Genomic DNA, 27,521 nt, shown 5'->3' on the forward strand with positions numbered 1-27,521 from the left:
CTTTGTTCCTTCCCCGCCCCTGTATTTTTCAGGGAGGAAGCGTGTTAAGGAACATAGTTGTATAACTGGAGCAAAGCATTTGGTTAGTATAATTATACTTTTTGAATAAATATTTTAGATTTTTCTTTTTAGAGCTTTTTTGTCACCTCAGGTCATCTCGAGTTCAACTCAAGTATACAGTTTAAGTCTGTATATCATTATATTACACTCAAGGCAGCGCGAATGGCATTTTTGCTATTTTTTTATTATATCTGTAGAAACAGGGAAACCAAGAATATACTTTTGCTATTAATTGTTATGTCTTGTAAATCCTACCAAAGTTTGCCGTGACTACAGAGCGTGTAACCTTTATGCGATTACAAAGATAACGAAAACCTCAGTAGTTAACACTTTATGGTTTTAAAACGAGCTCCACATATTCTCCGACAACAGTTACCTAAAAAAATGATCATCTAAATTATTCAATGGATAATAACACTAGCAAATTTTTAACTAGCCTACGAAAATAGTCATAAACATTTAAACTGCATATAATTTCATTACAAGCGGCACTGAAAAAATATGTATCCTATGTAAATGCAAAACCGTATGTTGGACATACTGGCTTTTGACGATTTGCCAGATCTTAACCTTTACTGGAAAACACATGGTAAATTATACAAAAAGCAAAAACTTTTGCTTATTTTGCTTATCAAATACGTGTTTGCTTCTTTCCGGCTCCTCTGCATTAAACATCACCATTACCTCCAAAATAATAAATGTTAAGCTTTCAGGGTGTTTTACAGCCTACTTTCAATGAGTGTTACAGATTTTATAGCCCTCCATTTGGCATTTCTGTATGTGAGAAAGAGAGAGAAGGAGGGAGAGAGGGAGAGAGAGAGAGCGCGCGCACACACACACAAGAGAGAGTAAAGGAGTGTGTGTGTGTGTGTGTGTGTGTGTGTGTGTGTGCGTGTGTGTGTGTGTGTGTGTGTGTGTGTGTGTGTGTGTGTCCGAGCAACGGAGTAAGGAAGTTTCAGGCCGTAAACAGGAAGGCGAAATTGTGGTCGTGAGCATGAGTCGAGGGCTACCGTTTAATTTTTCATTAGCTTCCTTTTTAATGATATGAGTGGGGAGGGCTCCGGCCTGCAAGCAAAAATGCGCACATTCCTCTAAAGTCACTTAAAAAGACAAGCGTCTATACAACCACAGTCGAGGTCAACCACAATCATAAAGTCCATACTTGTAGCATACAATGCAAATATAAGACAATGCAAAAAGAGGAATAGCAATATCCCTTGAGTGTTTATATTGCTGTGAGTCACTAAGGCGACTAGGCGTTAATTCTAGGTGTGTTTGTGCGTCAGAGAAATATTTGCAGGGTGTGTGTGATAGGTTTTGACACAAACTCAGGGGATCAAAGACTAGAGTCTATAAATGTAGTTTTAAAGGTTAGCCCAAAGACATATACGACTATTTGGAATTACAATATTTTTATTGATGCAACGAGGCTCAGAGAACTTATTTAGCAAGAAATGTCACTTTCAATTTCAAGTTTCCAAGCGTTCTATGTCCATTGAGCATCTGGTACTAAAAATTAATTTCTATGATTTCTATAAGCCCTCTACCACGTAGACGCAGCAATTTCGAACGTTTAAATAGCAATTTTAAGACTAATGCGTTTTGCATATTGATAGGGGCAATCTGCGAGCATTTCTCATCCATAATGCATAGGGACGGGATCATCCAGGGGTCAGCAGACGGGCACTGCTGCGAGGGCGCAAGCGCGAAACAATGCAACGAGTGCATAAAGCGAAATTATGCGATGCTTGTCCAAAAAAAAAGAGGTTCTTGATTGAGAATGTTTTATGCAATTGTATTTTAACATCTGTACTCAATATCTGACGAGCAAGCCAATACAACAAACAAAACATTTAAACAACAGACAAACACATTTAAAGTGTCTCTGTTTTCTGTGTTATTGGGCTCTTTGGCACTTTGATATGAGAACAGGAAGAACAAGGGTGAACAAGACTGGCGGATGATACAAGCTGGATTTGAACTCGCGTCGCCCGCACTAACCACTAAACTACGGCTTGAATATATGGCCCGGTTTAAGACGTATTCAAAATGGCCTGAATTAGATAATAGAAAAACCCTGATTAAATAATAGCTACAAATTTTTGAATGTTTAATAATATATTAGGCTATATAAAGTGTTAGTATAACTATATATAGACCTAAAGTGTTAATTTAAACAACGTAAACAATTATTAGACTTAGAGTAAGAGATAGGACTACAAATTAAACTTATTTTGTTCAAATGTGTGAACATGTACGTTTACATATACATAACTCATACATAACTCACATAATAAATTAAACAAAATTACTTAACGAATAACAAATTTATAAATAGCCTATCTTGTTAATATAGCATATACGTGTTAATCTATAATAGCCTACATTAATCTTAATATAAACATCAAATCGTAAAAGAATTTGGATTTAAAATGTTATCATTACTAAAATAACACAAATGTAAAACACAACATTTATGGCAAATTAAGTAAAATTATTTATTTTATATTACTATTTATTTTATTCAAATTATATAGCCAATATATATTTACGTGTCTTATTTATGAGTTATTCTATACACATTTTTTTTAATCAATACAAATAGGCTACATATATTTTCTCCTCCTGACGTTATGCTTGAGTTGGATTTTTCTCAGATGTAGCTCTCCTTTGTCGCCAGCAGAGCCCGCTTCAGACCAAGATCACGATGGTTGAGGATGCTGGTGTCTGCTTGTCGCCCTGTTCTAACAACTAAAGGGTTTGGAAACGTCTCGTAATACGCATTTTACATGACCATAGAATACTAACGTAAATTCCACCGACAACGTTTCGCTGAATTTTTCGTGATCGGAATAGTGACCATTTATAGTGCTTTTCGGATTCAGCATTTTGCCAGCTTACATTGTGAGCCAGCCTAGTTCAAAGCTTTTGTCGTACCAGAAAGCATAAAGCTATAGCCACAGGAGAGGCTCGTTCTCCCTTCTCTCTCTCTGTCTACGTTTATTCCAGAAGAGCGTGTGAAGGTGAACGTAGTCTCGTTAGAAATGGCGCGAGATTTGGTGGGGTCAAAAAGTTCAGGGGTCAAAAGTTTACGTAGTGCGTGACTCGGTCGTTGGCTGTCGACTCGCTGCGCTTGACCAATCGCTGGATGTCAATGGCAAAGTGGGAGAAGGAGAAAGAGGGGGAGTGAGGGGTTTCAGACTGTCTCTTTTGAAAAGATTAGAAAAATGATAGAAAGAGCAGAACTGAGGAGAGCGACTTTGCAACAAAGCACGTTCCCGCGAAAGGGTGTGTTGGGGAGAAAAAAAAAGACAATCGAATCTTGAGGTTTAGGGCATCAACGAAAAGGCATGATGTTGCGAATCTTTTCATAATTTATCTCATTCAATGATGCATTTATTGCGTTCCATGGATTTTGTGACGAGGCGGCTTAGTTATTAGACAAGTAAGGCCAGTCAAAGGCAAATAGGCCTTTAACCAAGCCTTTGATTTCTTTGTGAACTTTAGAAACGTGGCTCCTGAAAAAATGAGTAAAATGACAATCAGCTCGACAGTTAGCCTACCTGTTAAAAAAAGTTAAGAAAAAAAATGTTCTCTTTGTTTTCTGCAAAAAATACTTTTTTATTTTTTTATTTTGAACTTTATAATTTCTCAATACATTCAGAGCTTTATGCAAATTGTGTAAACCTTTTTTTTTTGTCTAACGTGATAACTACAAATAAAGCTTGCTTACAGGGTTTCTGACTAGCATCTACTTCATAATAATCTTCATGAGATTACAGCAGAATAATAAATAGCCTATACATTTATATCTATCATTTAAAAAATAAAATAAAGAAAATGAACTAACTTACTGCTTGAGCCTGGGATTTCGAGTAGGCTGGATACGTGTTAAACGGTACGCAAATAAAATATTTTCTTAAAATTATTGTGAAAGAAATAAGTTAGTTAAGCGACGCCATTCTCATTATTTGCGGCCTATTGTATTTCACATTTTAGTTTGCTGATCACATTAATTGCGTTCGAAACGGAAGACCACCTGCGGTATTTTGTTTACATGTTTAAATTGTAGACACGTTGCTGTGCCTATACCCACAACTCGAATAAACTTAGGAAATTTGCTTAAGAAGCACATTTCCCTTTCTTAGGGAACTCAGATTTAGTGTGATCATGTCATATCCAAACAATCATCATGAAAAATATATATAGGCTAGGCTTAAAACATTAACGAAATGAATAATATTCACGATAACAATAGCAATAAAACTGTTTAAAACATTAAATCTTTATTTAGATATTGGGATTAGATCTAGTTTGGTTTTCATTTTTATGTGATAAAAAAATACTGTTTTTAAAGGCGTGTTTGGAGTAGCTTTGTTAAGTTAGAAACTGGGCAACTGATAATTTGGTCATGAATATTAATTTATTGGCACGCACATTAAGACTAATGGTGGTGAGTCAGGATGATGTGATGCTGAACGGCTTGATATTCTGAGAAATAACCTACGTAAGTGGTGAATAATTATATTAGAAAACTCGCCCCATTTGGAGTTCAGATGGAGTTCACCGAATTAATTTCCATTCCATCCTAACATGTGCCGTTGCTGGGCAGTGTTGTACCCTGCATTATATATATTTTGTGTTCACGTGGCGTTTCTAGAAAGAAAAAATATAGCCTTTGGATAGTTTTTTTTTTTCATCTGTTCGCAGAAAATAAATGTTATCAACAGTTAACATTTTTATTTTGCGTGTCAAAATTGTATATATATATGTAATATAACTATATATTATTATAATTTGTATCTATAATTGTATAGCCTAGCCTATATTATAAACATTTTAATATCTTAAATACAATTATTTTAGGCTATATAATTAAAATGATAGAATTAGTGTTTTCGTTAGGATGGTATTTGTCGTTACCCTTCGAATAGATTAGGCTACCCTAACACACACACACACACACACACACACACACACACACACACACACACAAAAACTAATAATAATAGCCTAATAAAAAAACCTTAACGAACTTTTAATATTTTGTAAATTGTAAATTCGTTTTATAGTTTGGACTCTTAGATTCACGTTGAACATCTCTTTTAGTTTTGTGAATACAACTAGGAAAATAAAGAATCGCTCTATGGTTGAACTGATTTGTGGGTTATAAAGCCTTTTTGAATGACCCCCCTTTCTCGAGCCATTTTTCTTCAAAGTAATGACCTGGGCACAATTCAATATGAGCGAACACACTATGCATGCATTACTATAGAACTTTAGAGTGGGAGAGACCCAGAGAAGGGGTGAACCGGAGGTCAGCGCGTCTAACAAATATTAAAATGTACTGGGACTCGTGACACGCCTCGCTGTTTAACAAAGACTGCCAAAGTGCGAGATTAATATGAAAACTTGAGAGTCCACAACAAAATGCCTTATATCGCCCAATGGTATTGTAGAGCTCACAGCGGCTTGAGGCTAACGTGCATTTTATTTTTAGTTGTTTTAGGACAGAGATGGCTGCGTTGTGTGGGGAAAGCCCCTTCTTGTTGCCAGCAAGATAAAGCCTCAAAACGGAAAATAGTTACGGCACGATGACTCCTGTTGTCGAAATTGGTGGCTCGGTGTTTTTTCTTATTTTTGCTTTTCTGAGCTCTTGAATCGGTTGAGGATCTTCTTGGATGTTCTAATTTCTGCCTGTCTGTTATCGTCGCGTGATGTTAAAGATGAGCTCGAGGGGACCCACGGAAATGAGAGGGAGTTGAGCACACAAAGGTATCACGGCGAGGTCACGGGCTAAACCTGTGGCTTTGGAGAAAGGAGTGAGGGGGGGTTTAGACGGAGGGACTCGCATAGGAACGGTTGAAACGGAAAGAAAGGGTTTGGAGTGGCGACAATCCCCTGCAAAGAGCGCGTAGGCTACCGCAAAGGAGAGGAGATACGGGCGAGATACTACAGAAATGCGAGGTGCGACGCTCAGAGTAAAAAAAGTAAGTAAAGAAAAAGGCGCTTCATTTGCATATCGCCGTGCTCTCTTCTGCAGGTGTTTGCTTGGGCGGACGCGGACCACGTGCTCGCGCACACTGTGGCGAGAGTACGGGTCCCCCCTCCTATCATAACGGAGTTATGACTTTGAATTCGAGCCCCACGGAGTTGCACTGTTGAGTGTGTGGGTTTTATATGGTGAATATTTACCTTGGCTATAGTCTCTGAGCCGCGGCTTTGAATGCCTGTCGGTGTACACATTAACCCCATAATGAGGCAGATGGCTCGAGGTCCCTATGGCTTTTAGAAGGAGATGGCTCACGGGGGTGAAGGCGAGGTCGGGGACTTCAGGGGGTGAAAGGGTTAGAGTGGACACCAAGGCTGAACTTTCTCCTTTGCTGTTACAATAGATTTTAATCGCTAAAATGTGAAATAAGATGTATATGGTTTGCATGCGAAATAAAGTCATTTAAGCGTAAAATTATTTGTATAGTTTCTACTGGACATGGATGCTAATGTGCTTCAGTGCAAGAAGTTCGGCACGATTAATACCAAGCAGCAATCAAAATGAACTGAGAGAGAAGAAAAGAGTCAGGCAAGTTGAAAAAAGAGCTGAAAATGGCAGAGGCCCATTTGAAAAATTGCCAGAGCTTTGACTGCCAAACGCTAGGGGTGCTACAGATTTCTTTGATATGATACAAGATTTTATACACATTCTATAACTGCTCAGAGAATGAAAAATGATTTTCCTTCGTTCTAGAATATTTCGATACTATTCGATGTTATTTGATACAATTATTGAAACATTCATTTCATGCATACTCTGGAATCAAGTTAATAATCATTTACTATGTTTTGCCTTTGTCACTTAAACCGCAGCTGAACAAAGACTCAATATACCCATACACCCTCTAAGATTTGTAGATTAAGATTTCGTATAAATATAGATAAATATATTTGCTGAATTATAACTGTAGCTATCATTAAACAAACTAAAAGGACAAATAAAATGTTAAATATGTATTTAAATTAGCATTTTGGTAATTACGAAAATTATTACGATTAATTGTGTTTCGGTTGTAGTTAATTTTATATATTTTGGCATGTGAAGCAATGACAATTTCGGCGGCCACAATAATCATTTTTCGCTGTTTATACTCTAGTAGATTTTTCTTTTCGCTAAGCTATGAAATGTGGCAAAAGAAATGTTTTATTGACGAGACTGCGATACTGCTTGCTGCTCTAATAAATAAGGTAATGTCAATGATTTTACATTAAAAATATAATATTTCAATTTTAATCCGTTTTCGTTTTATTTTTTTCACTTTCACACTATCCTCCGTTCTAATGGTAGAGTTAAATAAGGTAATCTTACCTTTTCTGCACAGCTAAAAAAAAAACATCCTGAAATTATCGGTGCATCCCCAAAACAGAAGGAAACTCCATAGAATGAATTAGAAGTTCTTTATTTCAGAGCGTTTTTCATGAAATGATGGGCCGAGTGTTTGAGGAGAGAAACGCTTGTTTAAGGAGTCATAAAATGTTTGGTGTCAGGGGGTTAAAGAACTATTGGTATTGTCCTGTGCATATTTTATTGTTTTATACCCTCTCACCTCTCTATTTATTCGCCGTTTGACTGGTGTTTGTCGGTAGCAAACAGAGCTGACCTGCCATAAAACCCACATGTTTTATTCCAGTGGCTGCTCCAGCTTTCTTTGACCTTTATTGAGATCTGTCGCGGTCGCATTTACTTTCTGGCCTGTACGCGCATTGACTCTAATGACCTTTTTTTTTTCCAAGACTGTCGTGAATAGATATTATATTGTTGTATTAGTCCCAGGCGTTTTATTACGTTTTATACATTTAAACATTCATTTAATTTTTATTTTTTCTTTCAGATTTTTAAACGGTTTTGACAGAAAATGTGCACATTAGACGACAAAGTTGTGCGCTTCGACTGTTCAGTATATATCGAAGAGACAAAGACTATGAGTTCGACGGTAGGAAATGTTGTTTCTGGGCCACAGTTGGGGGAAAAAAGTAAATTTGACTCTTTTAAGCTGTGTGTTTAGCTGCTGTCTGGGGCAGAAATGTACAAAAAAAAAAAAAAAAAAAAAAAAAAAACAGTGTTTACCACAAACCATTAGCAAAGTTTATAAAGGAAGCACCGATCCATTAAGAGGCGAGACAGATTGCTGATATCCTTGGAGGCAGACTGTTCCAGGTGCAACAACTTGACACTGGGAAGGCGCTGTCAAGGTGAGCAGGCTCTCTCAATACCTGCAAAGAAGATACCTGTCATCTATATATACCCTGTAGATCCGGATTTGTGTAAACAGACGCACAGTCACAAATTCGTATCTAGGGGAGTATGTAGTTGATGTATAGGCTACATTCAACTTCAACGGGCAAAGAAGATGACATTTTTAACTTTTGTTTTAACATTGTTATTAATATTACGACTGTTTGGTACTGGAAATATTGTAGCAGGAACGAAAGTTTTTTTTCTTAGCTACTATATTTTTTCTGTAAATTGTGGTGTAGATTTGAAGGGCGTTTATGATGTCACATATTTAGTGAGACTTTTAAAGAAATCGAAAAGAGCAAAAAAAAAAAAAAACATGCACTGATTTATAACCATCTGAATGTCGTGTTTTAACATCACTATCAGTAAACAACGAGAAATATTTGCTGCTGGTATTAATAGTGAATCGAGCACATAAATTACTATTCATTGTGTGTAGATTAGGCGAACAGGATAAACGCGCTGTTTGGAGTGGAATGACTGCAGACTACGTTTAAATGCAGAAGGTCTCCTTTGTGATTTAGGAGGCTTTGTAACCTGAATTAGTTGATGAATTTTCTATCGATCTTAAACAAGCCCAGATTCATCTCTGACACGCTGCTAACGCCACGACCATTCTCTCACCGTTATTAGCGAGTGCATTTAAGACCTTGGCCATGGCGATTTCCTTGCGTCACTTTCCCTTGGTACCGCGTTTCATGAACACTAGCCAAATTTTAGCAGTATTTCAGTGCGCCAAATCTGAACAGTTCTTTATAGAGATGTAGTCATGTTCTCCATGTGCAGATGAACTGAGGGGGACTGGGGGCGTGACTTTCTGTGGGACTGCTAGAATCGAGCATGCCTTTTCGCTGTGTCTGCTTTCGCTTGTTATTGTTTTGATTCACTCACTATCTCATCAAGCGCACGGCAACGTATGAAAAAGTATGGAATTTTGGACTATTCCGATATGTTGATGAGCGCCATCCAAACTGACTAATCCCATTTCCTTATCCGGGAATCGCGAAGATCCACGCCATTGGCTGACGATGTCACATGGACCCTTAACTTTGTTCACTTGACAGAAAGTAGGAGGGTTCTACGAAACAGGAAAACGAGTAAAGGGATACATATAAATTTTAGTATATTTTGTGTGCAATTCAAAGAAATTAATGGCCATGAGTTCCTATTTGATCAACTCCAACTATGTGGACCCTAAGTTTCCACCCTGCGAGGAATATTCCCAGAGCGACTACCTACCCAGTCACTCTCCGGACTACTACAGCGCCCAGAGGCAAGACCCCTCGTTCCAGCATGAGCCGATCTACCACCAGCGGTCGGGCTGCGCCGACCCAGCCTACACATCGTGCCAGGGTCCGGGGCAGCCTGCCGCGGTCATCTCTCCACGAGGTCACGTTCTACCCACAACCGCACTCTCAACCCCTCTCTCTGAACCAAGCCATCACTGCGACTCGGTAACTCCAAGCCCTCCGCCTGCCTGCGGTCAGACTCCTACTAGCCAAAACACTTCAACGGTCACCTCAAGGAAAGATCCCGTGGTATACCCCTGGATGAAAAAAGTCCACGTAAACATCGGTAAGTGCAGCTAAACTTCTCTTACTAGTGCGTTTCCGTACGCAGGCAGCTCAGCCACTTTAGAAAGCCTAATGTCCGGCGTTAAATCTATTGCTCCCCTTATGAAGTTGCCCTTGGTCGAGATTTACGATCGTCTGTTTGCAGGGCAATATAATTACACCCTCCATAAATTTTTATTGCACTCCTTCTTTAAGCTCTTTCGGCGTCTATGCAACTTTCTCGTTCTAATTTCTTCCCGAGAAGAGGTTTATGAGTTCTCATGTAATCCATAAGTTAGGTTTTATGTTTTAGTAATTTGATTTTAAGTGACTGGACGGATTAATGTGTACTTTACACTGCCACTTCACAATTGTTAGTATAAAAATACTTATAAGAGCTAAAATATTCATAGTTATGAGGACGATAATAAAACATTAATGGTAATACAAACAGTCGAACTCTTTTATGAACTATTATTCCGCGATAATTATTGTATGTACCCATAGAGCTGCCATGGTGTGCGCTGAAAAGGGGGCAAACGCAAAATCACGGATTAACACTAGTCGCCCATAGCCAACTATAGATTAGGCTATGCTGTTCCCTTGTAGTGTTAGTGCTGAATATGTATTTCTGTTAAGGATTTTTTGATGCAAAAATGCAGTATCCCTATTGTTGTATTTTGTGCTGCTTTATTGACTTAATTTGAGCCATGAAGTCTGGAATGTAATGTCCCTTATTCAGTTGCTTATTCTAAATACAATACAATGGCCACTTTTTTTGTTCTTGTTTACCATTTTGCACAATATGATCTTTTAACAGTCACATAGTACACTTGCAAATACGAGCGGATTTTCTTCAAGTTATAAAAATATACTACACTATATCATTGTAGTGTGTGTGTGTGCGTGTGATTTTGGAGTGTACATATCTATGTACATGTGAATGTGTATGGGGCTGTGTGCGCGCGAGTGTTATACTTTTTTGTAACGTGTCGCTCTCTGTATCCCAACAGTGAGCCCGAACTATTCAGGGGGTGAACCAAAGCGCTCACGCACAGCGTACACGCGGCAGCAAGTCCTGGAATTGGAGAAAGAGTTCCATTACAACCGCTATCTGACCCGCAGACGGAGGGTGGAGATTGCCCATACATTGTGCCTATCCGAACGACAGATTAAGATTTGGTTTCAGAACCGGCGCATGAAGTGGAAGAAGGACCATAAGCTTCCCAACACCAAAATACGCAGCAACTCTGCCAACACTAATCCAAGCGGCGGCCCGACATTGGGCAGCAATCAGAACCGAGCTAGCGGACCTCCGTCAAGTCTATAGCCCTCCACTGTTGCCCAAAACACGTACAATTATAAAATCTAATTTTATGGAGTGTAGAACGTGGATTTTACCCGCGTTGTGTCTCCTGACTCTCCCCTGCACTCTAATTACAGGGATAAAATACGAGGAAGATGTGGGGGGGAAGGAGCAAAGAACATGTTCATCTTTTAAACACTAAAAATGGGTGAAGAGACTGAAGACTCGAACACAAATGCTACTATAGATGGGTTGCCTTCCCAGTCTGGTTCCCATTTTTTATCCCGCACGCCTTTCCTGCTCACTCGCCCCTTCCATAAGCACAGAAGGCGGCAGATAGTTTTCAGATTGGGTGAAGATGGATCCGTGTTTCATCTTTAATCACGCCAAACTCGGCCCCATTTGTCATGTTTACTCTGTGGTACAAAGGATGAACCGTAGGCCTGCCCATTACCTCGACGTCTAGCGTTGTGCTTAATAAATGAGTCGCTCTGTTTTGTCAAGAAGCCCTTTCTAACTCCCTTTATTCCCCTGGCTTAAAAATAACTAGCCGAGTGTTTTTCAACTGATATGAAGTTTTGTATTTTGTAGCAATTAGGTTATTTTGCATTTGCTATTTGCATTTCGAATGCAATGCCAATGGGACTGAGGGTTATTGTGCGTGTGGTCCATTTGTCGCTCATTACAAATACAGGGACTTGTTTCATCGCCTGTTTAGCGCTTTTCAGTTTAAGAACAACAAATTACTAATTAGTTGTTAGTAGTTTTAAATATAATATAAAGGTTCAATGAAGCTGGATGGATAGATATGTATAACCAAAACCGGTACAACGCAAAGCATTTTAATGAGAGCACTGCTAAGTACTATTTAAATTACCTCAATTGTATTTTTTTATTTTTTTTGTCTAGTTTTATGAAGTGATCAGATTAAGTTCTTTTGACTTAATGGCAAATATCTGCGATAGCTAATCTCAGCATTTGTTTGTAAGTTTAAATGAAATTTAAGTTAAGTGTGGCCAGGGTTGTATAGATAAAAGGTGCGTATATTGCATGAGAAAATACACTATATTTTCGTTTATTCTTTTTTATGTCATTATACCACCCTCTTTTTGTTTTATGGTAGACATGCGCACATACCACACTCTTTCTTTCTTTCCTTCTTTCTTTCTTTCTTTCTTTCTTTCTTTCTTTCTTTCTTTCTTTCTTTCTTTCTTTCTTTCTTTCTTTCTTTCTTATAATTTTACATTTTATTATATATTTTTTTACATTCCAAAGGTCAGTTTTCTCACTGATGAATTGTAAATTTCCCCTCTTACATGTTTGTATTTTGTCTTCTTTCTGCTTGTACCTTTCACTGTTTACCTTTGTTACATGTAAATAGCTCTAGAAATTTAATAAATGGCGGAAAAGTATAATCTTTCTTCATGTGTCATGTCTTCTTGTGTATTTTAAAGCCAAATATGCTTATTTTTAATGCATATTTCTTATATAGGTGGATACCATCGTCCATTGTGTTTAGCTAAAAACACAATTTAATTGTATTTGGCTTGCCATTGTGCATTTTTGTTAGCCTTGTAGCGCTCGCCTGTCTTGAAGATCTCTGCATATCTCTCTGGTGATTTATATCGCTGCATTGCGAGTAATCCTGGTACATTACGCCTTGTAATCTTATTCTAAATCACAAAACCCTTCCTTTCTGTCTCGTCTCTCCTTAATTTAACGGTGCACAAACCCTCTGCTCAACGACGCCGTGAATGCGCCTAAAAATATGGATCCATGTTAGAAAAAAAGCAGAAGTTAAATAGTTTCTCGGCTCGTGGGCTTTTAATGCTTTAATGAGTGTAATTCTTGCACAACAGTTTCGCGACTGTTTGCCAGCGCAAGCTGTGTGTTTTTTATATTACAAAGGAGCGGGTCGGTGCCATAGCTCAAACCCTGACAACCAAATAGATAATCAAGAAGACAAATGGCTTCTTTTGGAAGGCGCAGCCCTTGTATTAATTTTCATTTTCTTTTCTCAGAGCAGGTATTGAAAATATAGAGCCGGAGAAAATAACATTCCGTTTGCTGGCGTTGAACTTTACACAAAAGTATGGCCTTAAATTGGTCTGCTAGCATTCCGTGGCACCGTGAAGATTTTCTATTACTTGCTTGTTGATATCAGAGAGGCCTTTTCGCCACACAGCCCGCTAAAGCCATTTGTCTGTTTTCTCCCTTTTATTTCAACGCAAAATGCTGTCTGGACATAACGTCAAACACTTCAAAAAGTAAAAATGTGAAGCAGTAAAACCATATCAGGTCCACTCTCTAGTTAAAATTGTTAAATGTGCACACTTTTCTGCAATTTATTGAGAGCTAATAGTGTGGCATAAATATTTAGCACAGCTAAATAAACCTGATATAGCTAGCATATCTACATACAACCATTATGTGATTTAGACCCAAATCTTATTTCCAAAGCGAGATGTATTTTTAAAAGTGTCTCTCTTCAAATGGAGGCATTTGCGTGTGGCATCTGTATAGACCTTGGAATTCTATTGTTGTCACACATATTTTATTTATTTTTTTAAAGAGAAAAAAAAAAGAAAAAAAAAAACCTTTCTGCCACAGTGGTTTGAATAGGAGTGAACAGATTTCTTTTGAGGGCCTCAAAAGTTCACCGCTATTATTTGCAGACAGAAGCCTAAAGAAAAATGTGAGAATTATACAGAAAAATCATTAATCACAGCTTCTCTTTAAACAAGTCTTCTCTCCTATTGTCATTCGGCAGCACAACTGCTCGGACCTTCTGCTAGGAGGGGAGTGAAATCTTGAAGGGCACTTGAAGACACAACCCCCCCCCCTCCCTTCTCTACCATCTTCTATTCACCAAGTCATGCCACAAGAAAACTTTTTTGGCGAGGGATGTCCCATGAAGAATCTCTTGAAAATGTTAGCACGAGTGAGAATCTTCGCAGGACGAGAGATGGCAGCGTTCAAGGTACAGTACTTTTGTTTTATTTGAGTTTTATTGCTTTATGGCCTTCTCACAGTTGGGTAGCAGAAGCGCATTTGTCGTGTTGTGCCACGGATGGATTTTATGGCTGCTTTGACAGTAAGGGTAGCATTTGGGAACCGGCTGTCGTGTGTTTGCGATAACTTCTAGGTGTCTGCCATCACAACTATGTTTTCCTTTTCGCTTTTGAGAAACACATCTGTAGAAATGTTAGATGGGATATTTGTGGGTGTTGGTCCTGAAGTGGTATCGAGTGAAAAAAAAATCGAATGTGCACGTCAGCGTCTGTTTGACCGTTCATGTGCGCGTGAACGCGCATGTGTCTCTCATCAACACTGTGAATATGCATGAGTTGCATTGTGCCATATATACATGTGAGCAATATCTGGATATGCAATATGTAAGACATCCCCCATCTGCGAATAGGACATTTTGCCCTAATGGCTACTGTTAATGGTACTTTATTTCTTTTGCATATCATATTGTTGGTTTGTATGTGTTTTCCCACCTTAAAACGACTTTTTATTTCATCACAGAGCTTGGGTGGCCACAGGTGCAAAGTGCCCGGTCTCGAAAATAAATTGTTCGATGCTCTGTTGGTCAGACAGGAATGAAAAGCACAAGAGAATGTCTCGAGAGCAACTATTTGCCTAAAACAAACGACTTGTAGCAAATTGCTTCAATTGCATGTTGTGTGCTTAGATGAGCACGAGTGCTCTGATACTGGCTCACCGCCATTTAACCCCTGCAAATCAATCTCTTGTGCGCATTCGAGAAAAGGCCAGTGGTTCTGGTTTACGGCTTTCGCCTCCCTCTGCGGGCCTGTGTTGCATGAAGCGTGGCAAAAAAGACAAAAATATAGAAACTGATATTGAGGGATGACAGAAAAAATCGATTCTTGCAGCAGGCAGGCAGAATGGCAGCAATGGGTTCAACTAGAGGACACGTTTTTCTGACCGATTAGGTCTGTTGCGAAGGCTCAGACTGACCCTTCTGAAACCCTTGACCCGGCGCGGACAGGACAGCGCTACGTGTTACATGGTCAACAAAGCCCTAGGGCGAGTTTGTCATAACAGCGCGGCCGGGGCACTGTAACCCGAGGGCACCGTGCTATCTCTTCCCTCAGACAGTCTAGTAAACTATCGGGGGCCCTTAAAACAACAGCAGTCGTGGCCTTGCAAAGACCCATCCTTAAACATCTCTCCCGTCTCACAAACTGCTTGAGAAAGGCCCGAATAGTCACCATGCGTGTCAAGACCTGCAGAATACACACGGCGAGATTACTTTACGATTTCCTTTATATATATTTCAGTAGCTGTAACACTGTGAGGGAGGCCAAGAGGGCCTTCCGCCTCAGAAATATGATGGCTATTTTGTGTGACAACGCCTCGCATTGTATCATGTAAGCCCCCTCCTTCTTGCTCTCCTTGTTCTCGTCTCCACTCCCTTCTTCAAGGTTTGTTGGAAAGCTCGCGGCTTGGCCTTGTAACGCTGATGTGATGGTGTGGTGCCTGTTTTAGCTCACGCCGCTAATTGCGAAACAAATAGCCCTCGCGCACTGCTGAATTATTATTGTGAAAAGCCGCGGAGCGGAGGTCAGCACCGCATAGTCACAGAGATATATGGCCCGCGCGCGCCAGCTCTGTGGGCCTGGGCTGAGAGCCTGTGAGTGTGTGTGTGTGCGCGCGCGCGTTTGTGTGTGTGTTTTAAAGAGACACATATTAAGTAAGGCAAATCACCATTGTTAACACTGCCAGCTAAACGTAACCCCTCCCTTTTCTACCGCATTACTAATCTACTATTTCATCAATATTACTGTAATATTACCCAGCTCTATCTACACATGGTTTACTACAACTATTCAGCAAATAGGCTATGTTTAATCTCTTGTTTTGAAAAATGCAGATTACGCGTGCATTTATTTCTTTAACTCTCCGTATCTCTCCAACCGGGCTTCTCTTCATTCGATATTAATATTTAACTAACTGAATGGTTGCTGCGATTCAGATTCCATTATTTCCTGAGATAGCGAAGAGTAATGAGTTAGCTCACTAAAGAGGAATATTCAGGTGCTTTATTTGTTACTCTTGGCTTCTGAAAACGTGACTTCTCATGTAATGTGCAACTAACACTATCGCACATGCTGCAGCGATTCCTTCCACACACAGTTATAACAATTAAGTTGGCTGATAGCACGTGAAAACATAGGCTATAAAATATTGTTAATGAAAATAATTATAATAATAACGCTACATTTAATACGCTATATGGGTTAATCTAAATTAATTAATTGCCTTGTCCAGGTTGCAGAAAAAAAAAAAAAAAAAAAAAACCTGACACATGGAAAATGCACATGGTGACCTCAACAAGCGACTGTCCTGCGAGTCTCCCTATCAAAGAATATATATTTTTTTAAAGGCACTACGCGTTCTACGCGCTTTTGACAGATTTACAGTCCCCAATAAAAGAGGGTATGCTCAGTGCCGTAAATCAATCTCCGCCGCTCTGTATAAACCTAGCCTTTAGCCAAACGCTCTGTTTACTTAAGCGACTGAAAAATCTGGAATATTCATTGACTGATTTATTTTTATAATCTGAGCTCTCTCTCCTCAACCTTTCTATAATAATAATAGGCTAATAATAATAATAATAATAATAATAATAATAATGAAACCAGTTGTTTTATTATCAGTATTGTTTATCTTGCTGATATAGTTTAGTAAATATTACATCTAATAAGATGAATGTATTACCTGCAGTTGTTAAAAGCTATACAGGTTTTAATTATAATGTATTTATATTATAATTTGAATGTAATTGCAATTCCGTTTTTAAACATTTAATTTAGCCTATTTAATTGTTTTGTTTCTTTTTTTAACAGTTATTTCGTTTTAATTTTTTAGATGATTTGGCCACTAATTAAAAAATGTAACCCTAATTATTGCCATTGAAAAATTTAAAGACACGCGAGAACAAAACAATCGAGTTGTACTTTAGAATGATTTCTATTATTTGGGATTTTTTTATTTCTGTTGTGAGAATTAGCCTTCATGTATTTCCCAATTTTATTTATAAGTAAATACTGAAATATAGACCCAACAAAATTACCCGTATAGTTTTTTTTATATATAAACCTGAAAGATGTATCGTGAATCATGTAACAAAGTCCCATATTTCAAAAGCATTGCACGTGTGCAATCGTTATCCATTTTTGAATCACACAATTTCCTTTCATTCTTTCAAAGCAGTAAACGCAGATGCACATATGCTTTGATCTTGATAGACAGTGGTGCTTTAATGTTACCATTTATGTAATTCACATATTGCCTAGTTCATCCTATGTTTTTGTTACCACGGCTATCTTGCTTAGGCTACGAGAAAATGCGTGGATTCAATTGCACAGTGGCGTAGAAAATTGCAGAGATTAATTTGCACACAAAGCTTATCTTTATTGCATTCACCTTCTTTGGCAAAGAGTCTAATTGCATTTGATAAAACTATGGCTACACTGCTGGCTACACTTTAATCGCCCGTTTTATTCGTTCCTTCGAGCTGTTTTGACTGATATTAGCTATAGAAAAGAAGGTGCAGATTATTTGCTAGAGTTCTTCGAAGAACACATCAAGTCAGGCTATTGTTTGACCTTCAAAGTCTCTGTACTGCTCCCTTTCTTTTGACTCAGCCCCAGGTCTATTGTTTCCGTTTTGCCTCAGCGCTGTGCAGAAGGGCATCCCTACCATTGTTGCTTAGGGCTCGCGGCAGGGTCTCCACAAGAGACTTTTCCTCCTTTATCTGTCGCATGTTACCTGTCTCTGCACAACCAAACAACTCCAGAGAATATTAATAGTAATAATACAAATACAAATTAACAGTTTGATAGTTAAATGTAGGCAAACTTGAGCTAAATCATATATATATAAATCTACTAACTTGTTACAAATGTGCTCTCTCTGCATTGAAAATGTTTAAACCGTTAAACTGACTTAATTTCGATAAAATGTCAAACGCGTAGTTGTAGAGTTAAATAAGCTGGCAAAGAATCAGTGATGGAAATTGGGTATGTGATATCAGTTGTAATGCCAACAGCCATTCATCAGAGTGCTTGTTATCGTAAGAATTTCTTCACACACACACACTCAGAGTCTCTTTCTTATTTATCATTATTTTAATGCATATTCATAGTGTTACAAAGAAATAAAACAAGACATCAATTTAACACTAAAGACAATAATTGGACTTGAAAATTCCAGCACAATAAGAACAACTAAATGAAATATATAATACTGATTACAAAAGTAAGCTGCTTCATATAAGCGTAATTAAATACGGAACTCATCTGAAAATAAAACACACATTTTAAGGAAAAATGTCCGTAGTAACATACCTAGGCGTTATAAAAGACAGAAAACTTGTACCACAAAATTCACCCATTATGATTATCCATGTCTAGCCAATCATAGGTAACCGTTTACCACACATACGTTCGTACCGTAACAAACTTTTTATTTATTTACCTTGTCCTGAATAGTATGAAGAATTTCATATTACGAATAAAAAGAACAGAACAGCGTGTAGTGTAGCTGTGGAGAGTTGGGTCATAGTAATCCCGCGAGCGTGCAAGCCGTGGTGCCCCCATCCCCCTCCTGGTCACGTGATTCATTAAATAATTAATGCAGTGGTTGCAGAATAGATATGTATTCGTCAGGAATATCGCAGACATGGTCTCCTAGTGTCTGACGTGAAATTCAACTGTCCTTTTAAAAACAAGCCCTATAGCGGAGCGAAAAAAAGCACAGGCAGAGACCCTCACGGAGGCTGCAATAAAACAAATTCGGACGGGGGAGCGTCTCACCGTGCGAAGCTTGTGAGTATACGAGGAAACGGGGAACGCCACTTCGACCGCCGCCACCGTTCCAGGCTTACCCGACTCCTTGCATTTATTTGCTGTTTTGTGGTGTTGTGGTAAATATCGTCCAGAAATACTCATCCTCGACATCCCTTGTCATCATGCATGTATGTCTCACAAACCCATTCCATCGTTTGAATTCAGCTGCCAACAGGAGTGATGCTACATGTCATTGCATTACACCGCGCTCCATTCATATTACTACATATTTTTGAAAAGCAGCGTGTTTCTCTTCTTTTCCTCACCGTCCCACATAAACCATCTTTCTCCCTTCCTTTGCATGTCCCTCTCTCTCTCTCTCTCTCTCTCTGTACCGTTTTTTCAGCCAGCTACTTCGCTTGATTTATAGTGATATGTGTGTCAGCGGCAGCGGGGCTGCCATTGTGTATTTGTGAGGGAGTTGTGTTGTTTATGGCCGTCTGCGCGATAAATCATTTCTCTTTGAAAATGATGGGCGAGCGACGATATGCGGGAACGAGGAAGAGATTCCCCGGATTACCGTTTAGGCTCGCCGACTTCTGATTCGAAAACGGCCCGCGAACCCTTCGCCTTAGCCCTCTCTCCCCTCATCTTTAAGCCCCCCGAGTTGATTATCGCGAACGATTTACGACAATGGATCAGCGACTAATATGAAGTAGCTGCAGGTCTTGAGTTACTGAATATGCAATTACCAATTAAGGGAAGATTTGTTTAAATTTGGCAAAACGGGAACGCCTCGTCGCCTTGTAAATCTCATAAAAGTGTCCGCGCCCGCCAGGAAACTCATAGCCAGGGGTCTCATACCTGGACTGCAGCTGTTTTTCTTCATGGTGTAAAAACCTAATTGGAGTACTTACTGAGCAGAAAGGAGCAGCTACTGCTTTAGTTTATTCTTAACTAGAACATTGACAGAGGTTGAATTGCCTTTAAGCCAAAAGAGGGTCACTGACACAAAGATCTTTTTTCTTCTTCTTCTGATTTTCTCTTTTATGTGGGACAAACCTAACAGACTGACATTGCCTGATTTAAGATTAGTCTTTCCAGATTAGCTTCAGTTACAGAAGGCTTTCAGTAGCCACTTTGTTACAAGTCTATTTTTTCTACAAGTGATTTTAATACGATGAAAACTGAAAGAATAGCACAGAAATCTGCCTCATTGGCTGGCATGCTATTTGAACTGGATTCCCCCCTCCTTATCTGTGCACGAGGAGGAGGCTTGTCAAGTGAGCGACTTTACCTGTAGTAAATCTTGTTTATGACGTGTTAATGTTATTTCGTAGAGATGGCAATAATTGTGCAACGCACATGCGCCGCTGAAGAAAACGTCCACAAACAAAGAGGTTTATCGTTTTTTATTGTTTTATTCACACAAACATAAAAGCACACACACACTGTAATCTATGAGCTCAAGGTAAAAAAAAAAAAAAAAACGACAACTGTTAGTGTTACTCTTAACAGCAATAACAGATCAACAGAAATAATAATAGGCTAATAATAATAATAACAATAATAATAATGGAGTTATTTGCCCCTTTGCTTTATAGCATTGCAACTGTTTTATTCACCTCCTCTCCATCTGGGTAGTACAAACCTTTGTGTAACAAAATTAGAATAACTCCTTGGCTTCTATCAAATATTAATGGGCACACCGGCATGGCGAGCACCATCAAAATGTATAATTCCAGCAGCGCTCCTTGTTGCCCGGCGCTGTGTCAAAAACAATATCCGAGCTCATTTTGGAGGATGCGCAGGGAGCGAAAAGATGGGACATTTTCTTCGTGCAGGGACTCGCCAGGCGGATCTAATATCTGATTTCACGTGTTTAGTGACAGCAGAGGTTGAATAAATGATTCAAAATGCCAGTCAGTTTGGATAGACATTAAGAGTCCCCATATCTTTGCAGACAAAAAAGGTTTTCAAGTCTAGTCAAACGGTTAAGTTTATCACAAAAGTGTCAGTGATATAGATTAAATAGCATTTTTGTAATCAAATATATATCCTGTACATTTAGTAATAACAATTAAAACATTGTATTAACACTAATAGCCTAAAAAATGGCTAAATTTTAAATCTTAGTATGCCAGCCGTAAAGATTACAAGTAATGCAAATGGCAGCATTAAAATCATGAAGTAAAACCATTTAAATGCCCATAAAGAAAGCAAATCCAGGTAATTGTATATCAATTTATTATGCGTTCTGATACTGGCCTGTGTATAGGGGGGTGTTAATGCTTGTTGGCCTTTTTCCCCCTTGTTTATCAGACAGTATTCCGATAGTTCATCACTAGCGAGTTTCCTCAGTCTTTGGATTGGATGTCGGCCATATTGTCCTCTTATTGCATCCAAATGTACACTAACAAGATGGAGCGATGTATAAACTAAGCTGCTGTTTCGCTATTTAATCTTCAAACCTTATATCATTTTGACTTATTTAAAACAAACATTACCACATTTGATAGAGCAGACATAATAATGATGATGATGATATTAATAATAGCCTAATAATAATAATTATTATTATTAAAGAACTTCGGCATGGCTAAGTTAGATAAACCACCCCGTTTTCAGTGGAATTCTAGACATATGCAGTAAATAAAAATACATAAAATTAATGTCGTGTATTTGTAGGCTACCACTTAAACGATCATAGTTGGGTGTTCAGCGATTATAGTTCTGCATTTTCTATTACTAAACTATCAAAGCGAGTATACAGTTATGATCGTTGAACAAATCACTATTACTAAGCATGGTGGCTAAATACAATCATGTTTTGGTCTCATACTGAATCTTTTAGTCCTTTTGTCTTTCATTGGATTCGTCATTTTATTAGGCCAGCAGTAGCAGTTGTACGTAGCTACGATTTATTTTATCTTAGCTTAGGTGAGTTTTCCAGGTGTTTCCCCTGTCTCCTAATGCACGAATAATTACCCATTTGGAAATAAATCAATATCAAACCTCTCTCTAATTCATAACGGTCTACACAGAGCAACGATTGAAAGCACATGAAAAATGAGCAGAGAAACACTATCCAGAGGCTACACGCGGGATTTTCATCCATTTGAGGAGCATGGGGGAGCGCGATAAGAGAATTCAGCCGGAAATGTTCGAGCCACCGTCTGCCTTTTTATGCAGTGGCTAAGAATAGCATGGATATTATCATCACACTTTTAAATAGTTATAATTGAACTTCCGTCTATGTCTGCTGCGTGCGTGTGTGTGTGTGTGTGTGTGTGTGAAAGAGAGAGAGAGAGAGAGCGCACGCGCCTGTTGTTTTCTGCTATCTCTGCGTGGGTAGTGTACAACCTAGCACACAAAAGCCTCGAAGAACGAAAGCCAAGTGTAGTGACTTAACTTGGAGGTTGTAAATATAAGGCTAGTGAATGCAGGAACTAGGCATTCGAGCAAAGATAGTAAAACAAAATCGACTGAAGCCAGACCTACCAGATGCCTTTTTTGTGAACTCAAGAAAATAACAAGTAGCCTACCCTTTTATATCTATTGGAATTTGGCATAATTCCCTTAAAATAAAAAGGAGACAAGAAACGTGTTGGATGTCGACAGGAAAGGGAACAATTATCGGAATGAGGTTGACCGTGTTCGCCCTTGCCGAAGCCTGCAGGTTGCAATAACCATATGGCCCATGTGTTGGCCCCGTAGCCGTGCAGTACCCTATTGGACAAACGAACCCCGTTGGCTTCTCCACCCTGTGTGTCCTGTCAGTCCACTGGTTCACTAGTTCACCGTGTCAATCCACCCTGCTCCGCGCAAGCAGCGAGAGGCAATCAGACAGCTTGAGGCTAGAGGTGGAATCTTTCGCCTGCTGGTGAGTGGTGCTCCAGAGCAGTCACACGCTAAGACTCAAAGCCTGGGGTTCGGCTGAAGGAAAAACGCTGAGCTCCCGGAGTATTGGGATTGTGGACGCCTGAGTGGGGCTGTGCGCGCATTAGCAGTTCCCAACGCGCCTATATATGCTGTGATCCACAAAGTAGCCTCATTTTATTGTTTTATGTAAACGTTTAAATCGACAAGGAAGCTATAAAACGTTACCTTCTCTCATCGAACAACAATTATTTAAAATCTATAAAACAATCCTTTCACGGCAGCCATTCTGTTCCGTCGGTTTTGCGTAAATATTCCAAAAACAAAGGCACATCTTCGGCGGAGATACCGGGAGGAATGCTGGATGTCAGGTAAGATTTGCAAGCTTCGAATGATGCCGCATGCCTGGACTCTTCCTTGTGTCCCGAGCTCTTCTGCCGACAAGTCATTAATTATCCGTTGTGTGACCTAGAGTCATCCCTGGGTGTGCCCGACTTCGAAAACTTTTTTCTTTGTTTTCAAACAACCGGAGACACTTGCCTTCAAATAGGTAACCGATGAGGGCTAAATGTTGGCTCATTCCCCAAATACCTTTCTTTTTTACATTTCTTTTATTACTCTTGTGATTCTGTAACGTTCTTTTTTTCATCAGTTAGACTAATTTCACAAATTCTCCACTTGATTGGAAAAGTGTGGAGATTCGCGCAGAGGTCTGAAAGAGAAAAAAGAAGACAGATTTATGACCTAAATAGAGGACTGCTTATTCTACTAACAGCTCCTAATTTCGACATTTGCTTTGCTTTCCACTGATCGCGCCATGTGTATCCCAAAATGGCCTTATAGCCATTTATTCTTGTTATTATTTTTCAATTTTGCTGCTTGTAAAACGAGTGGCGTCCCTAAAACTTGTAGTAGGCGCAAGCTGTCAAAGGTAATAAAAGAGCGGCTAATAATTCAAATGTGGCCTCAAGGTAGACGGCTATATTGAAACATAATGTCTCTTCTGTGCTCCCTGCTCCTTGGTCTTTTAAACATGGATTTCTTAAAAGAAAAAACAACGACGAATTTTCATTCTCGAATCTTTGTTACATTTTTATAAACGGTGAAGTTATAATAAATGTGAGTCTTATCAATTTCGAAGCGATACAATGTTAACATTATATCTATCTATCTATCTATATAGATAGATAGATATAGATATATAGATAGATAGATAGATAGATAGATAGATAGATAGATAGATAGATAGATAGATAGATAGATAGATAGACAGATAGATAGAAACTGAGACTACAAAATATTGTTAATTTCTAAAATATCTGTTGCGTAAACCGTAACACGTTTGTCTATTATATGGTTTGTTTGAATTAAGACAGGAGACATTTGCTATAGGCTATAACCTATAGGACGAGGACATAATGTAATTAAATGCTAACAAAAGTTTACTATAAATCACTTAAAGGTTCTGACACAAATGTTTGACATCAAACAAGCTAAAACTACATTGTCACTTGTAAACGTGTGCATCAAACGCTTTTAGAAGCTCAGGAATCAGCCCTCTGAGTCAATCTGCGCGTTCTGACACACTTTGAAAAATCTCTTCTCTAAGTACTACTTTTGGTTTTGTTGTTGTCTTGATGGTCGTTAGCCCAAAAGAGAAATTGTGACCAGCGGTTTCCGCGAACTAGCATACAGGTCTGAATAAAACCACAAAACTCTAAGTGGATATAATTTAATTGATTTTATCATAAATCACTGACAGTAAAGAGAGAGGACCAGTAAGAGAGAGCAATTTAAAGAACAGTGCGACTGTCAACTAGGTCATAAAGCTTTTTATATACAGTATATATATATATATATATATGTATATATTTCCCCCAGTCTCAGAATAGTTTATTGCTGTCATAATTATCACAGTCTGTGATTTTCATGGGCACCAATAGCTGCAGTGGTGTGTGGAGTTAAGCAGCTTTACTAAAGCGCCTATTAAACAGCGACCACAAAATAAATCATTCAATGACTGATTTAACTTATCTTTTACTCTTAAAGTTAAAATCAGATCCAACTGCTGTTTCACTTCTAACAGGGTGCATTTTTATTTTCTCTGCTCATTTGTCAGATTTGTGAAGTTGGCAGTTTTGGGGACCCTGGGGGCATGGGCCTTGGTTGACCCAAAGACCCTGTCTCTTCCTCAGTCAGTGTCTTCATTCAAAAAAAGTTAAACATTATCCACCCTATGCACAGATGGTCCTTAAAAATTAACTTTGTGGTAGAATAGCTGAAAGTTTGACTTTTATATAAGACCATCTGAATGAGTGCTTTTAGAGTATGGAGGATTACAGGGCGTTGCGCGGTAATGCCTAATCTTCAGGTTTGTAGTTTCGTTTAGTTAGCCTTACCAGTAAGTCCACTTGGACGATATTTTCATCAAGGTTAAGCTTTAGGACAAGTCAATTAAACAATATATGATTAAGTAGCGCAAACATAAAATGTACACAAAGAAAACCACCTGACCCCAGTCCAGAGCAATAAATAATGATTAATTCGCATATGAGAAAAAGTTCTTCCCGGTGAGCGTCTTTGTTGTGAGCATTGCGCACAGGTCAGTAAGGCGAACGAGAAACCTTTAGTTGATGCTATATGCGTGGGTGTCAGAAACCAAGCCCCCTGCCCATTCCCACAGCCTGCGAGAGCAGAAACGCCTTTAATCGTCCAAAGATTGGCCACAGAAGGCCTAACGCATCCAGCGGCCTCACACTGAAGTTTGTGGTGTTGAAAGTTGGATGTCATCCGCCAGACTGCAAGAGAAAAGAAGACATATCTTGCCGCTCCCAGCTTAAAACAGCCTCCTCTCTCGGCATTTGGGTATGCTAAGCGTTCGAGCTCATTACTTTTCAAAGCACTGGATTCCAACAAACGGACTTGATGAAAGCTCAACATTCTGTGATGGGGGAGTGATATCAGTGTGTTTTGCTGGGTGGCACTCAAGAAAACGGGGCAGAAGTTAATTAATTGCGATTGAATGGATTATGAATGAAAATGCATATTTTCTATTTTTGGATTTATTAAGACTAGGAAAATACTTCAAAAAGACATTCTGACGCATGCGTGTCACGTGAGCGAAGGATTCAGGGCACTATTTTGGATTTTGGAGAGAGGGCCCTTATGGTATCGCCCAGTCACTACTAAATAGCCAGTTCAAAACCGCCTGGTAAATTGCACAACAAATGGGATGAGGTCGGATTTGCGCTGACTTCCAGAAGGTGCCATACGTGCTTCTCAAGAGCCTGTGGACGTACAGGACGGGAGATTAATGCATAAATATAAGACATTACAAGGGGATTCCAAAGTACCTCTGACTGATCATTAATCTGGTGAGTTATCGCACCTCCACGGAAAGGTCAAGCTGCAAACCCAGTGCCAATCTGTCAAAGCGACGCCGCGCGCCTCTTTTAGTTTCGCGAGTTTTACTCTCCCACGTTCGTACGTACGTACGTGTTGCATATGTTTTTGAAACGAAGAACTATATTACAGATGGCTACGGCCATACAAAGAAATGATGCAATATCCCAGGGTGAGAGGGATAATACATTTAAAAATGTAGCACAACTGTTTTGGAAGTGATCAAACATGGGTGCAAATGAGTTCACAGTGTGAACTATGCAGAGTGTGAGAGTAGCTCCTACTATATTTAAACGGTCTGACAAACCGAACACAGTCTCCCACTGCCCGTGTATCCACTTAATATGCATTTATATAAATGATGCAGGAGCCCTTTGTTGCAAAGTCCGCAGTAATGAGCGCACGTGAATCCGGCTGTTGTTTTCTTTCTGAGCCTTCGATAGCCTGGACAATAATTATACACTATTGGAAAGCTTTCCGTGCAGCAGAGGAGAAGCTGGTTCTGGTTCGGCTAAGCCGTTGCTCTCTGGTTGCTTTCTCTTCCATTTTCCTCACTAAAAATTGGCTCATCAGCTCTTCTGGCTGGGAGCTGCCTCCTCCCTTTGTTCTGAGAGCAGCAGCGTTCCTGCTTGCTGGGGCACGAGCACCCTTCACTTTATAGGTAACTTTAGGTTAGTCCAGCAAGGCTGCGGGTCGCTGGCGTGTTACCGGGGACGAATCGACCCAAAAATACCCGGACAGCGGTAGAAACGGGCCCGGGTGCTGGGAATGGAATCGAGCCAACGGCGTGCGTAAGTGCGGGGATGCAATAAATAACTTTATAGCGCTGTAGGCCGCAGAGTCGGGGAGGTCGGGGGAATCCTCGTTTTGATTTATGTGTTTGGGGTAGCTGTCACGAGCCGGCGAACGAAACCGTCCAACGTTTATATTCCACTTTTAATAAGCGCTGCTATGCAGACCAGCAAGGCCATTTCATTCCATTTCAGTTCAGGCCATCGCCTACTGTATATATCCATTTTCGGTCCTCCAGGGCACCCGTTTGGATTAAGGGCTGTGTTTATCAAGTTTATGGGTGGATTTTATACCAGAATGGTGGGGCTCGCGCTTCATGGTTTTCTCAATGGTTGCCGAACGTTGTCGCTTGTTCTATTTAATTATTGTAAATCTTTTTTTGTAATTTGTGTATGATGGTTGTAATTTTAATGCTATAT

General features: G+C 39.3%; 2 protein-coding genes across 5 annotated transcripts in view; both read left to right on the plus strand.

Annotated features, from left to right (window-relative positions):
* Nucleotides 1–27,521, plus strand: part of hoxb3a (homeobox B3a) — a 72,773-nt gene that overhangs the window by 13,990 nt on the left and 31,262 nt on the right. For all 4 annotated transcript variants that reach the window (XM_081384626.1, XM_081384627.1, XM_081384624.1 and 1 more), the window contains exon 2: nucleotides 13,980–14,189. The gene's annotated coding sequence lies outside the window, so the exon portion shown is untranslated. The remainder of the gene's footprint in view (nucleotides 1–13,979; nucleotides 14,190–27,521) is intronic.
* Nucleotides 8,670–13,771, plus strand: hoxb4a (homeobox B4a). The gene is made up of 2 exons (XM_081384701.1): nucleotides 8,670–9,925; nucleotides 10,917–13,771. Exons 1-2 carry the CDS (start codon nucleotides 9,502–9,504, stop codon nucleotides 11,231–11,233), a joined length of 741 nt encoding a protein of 246 aa, XP_081240827.1. The 5' UTR covers nucleotides 8,670–9,501; the 3' UTR covers nucleotides 11,234–13,771.

Source organism: Scardinius erythrophthalmus (assembly GCF_964197995.2).
Source record: "Scardinius erythrophthalmus genome assembly, chromosome: 1".
Lineage (NCBI taxonomy): Eukaryota > Metazoa > Chordata > Actinopteri > Cypriniformes > Leuciscidae > Scardinius > Scardinius erythrophthalmus.

What these genes read in the sequence shown, in the direction of transcription:
- hoxb4a (XM_081384701.1), top strand. Translation starts at nt 9,502, where the DNA reads ATGGCCATGAGTTCCTATTTGATCAACTCCAACTATGTGGACCCTAAG. An exon ending in AAAAGTCCACGTAAACATCG is followed by an intron (nt 9,926 to 10,916) that starts GTAAGTGCAGCT and finishes GTATCCCAACAG; the next exon opens with TGAGCCCGAACTATTCAGGG.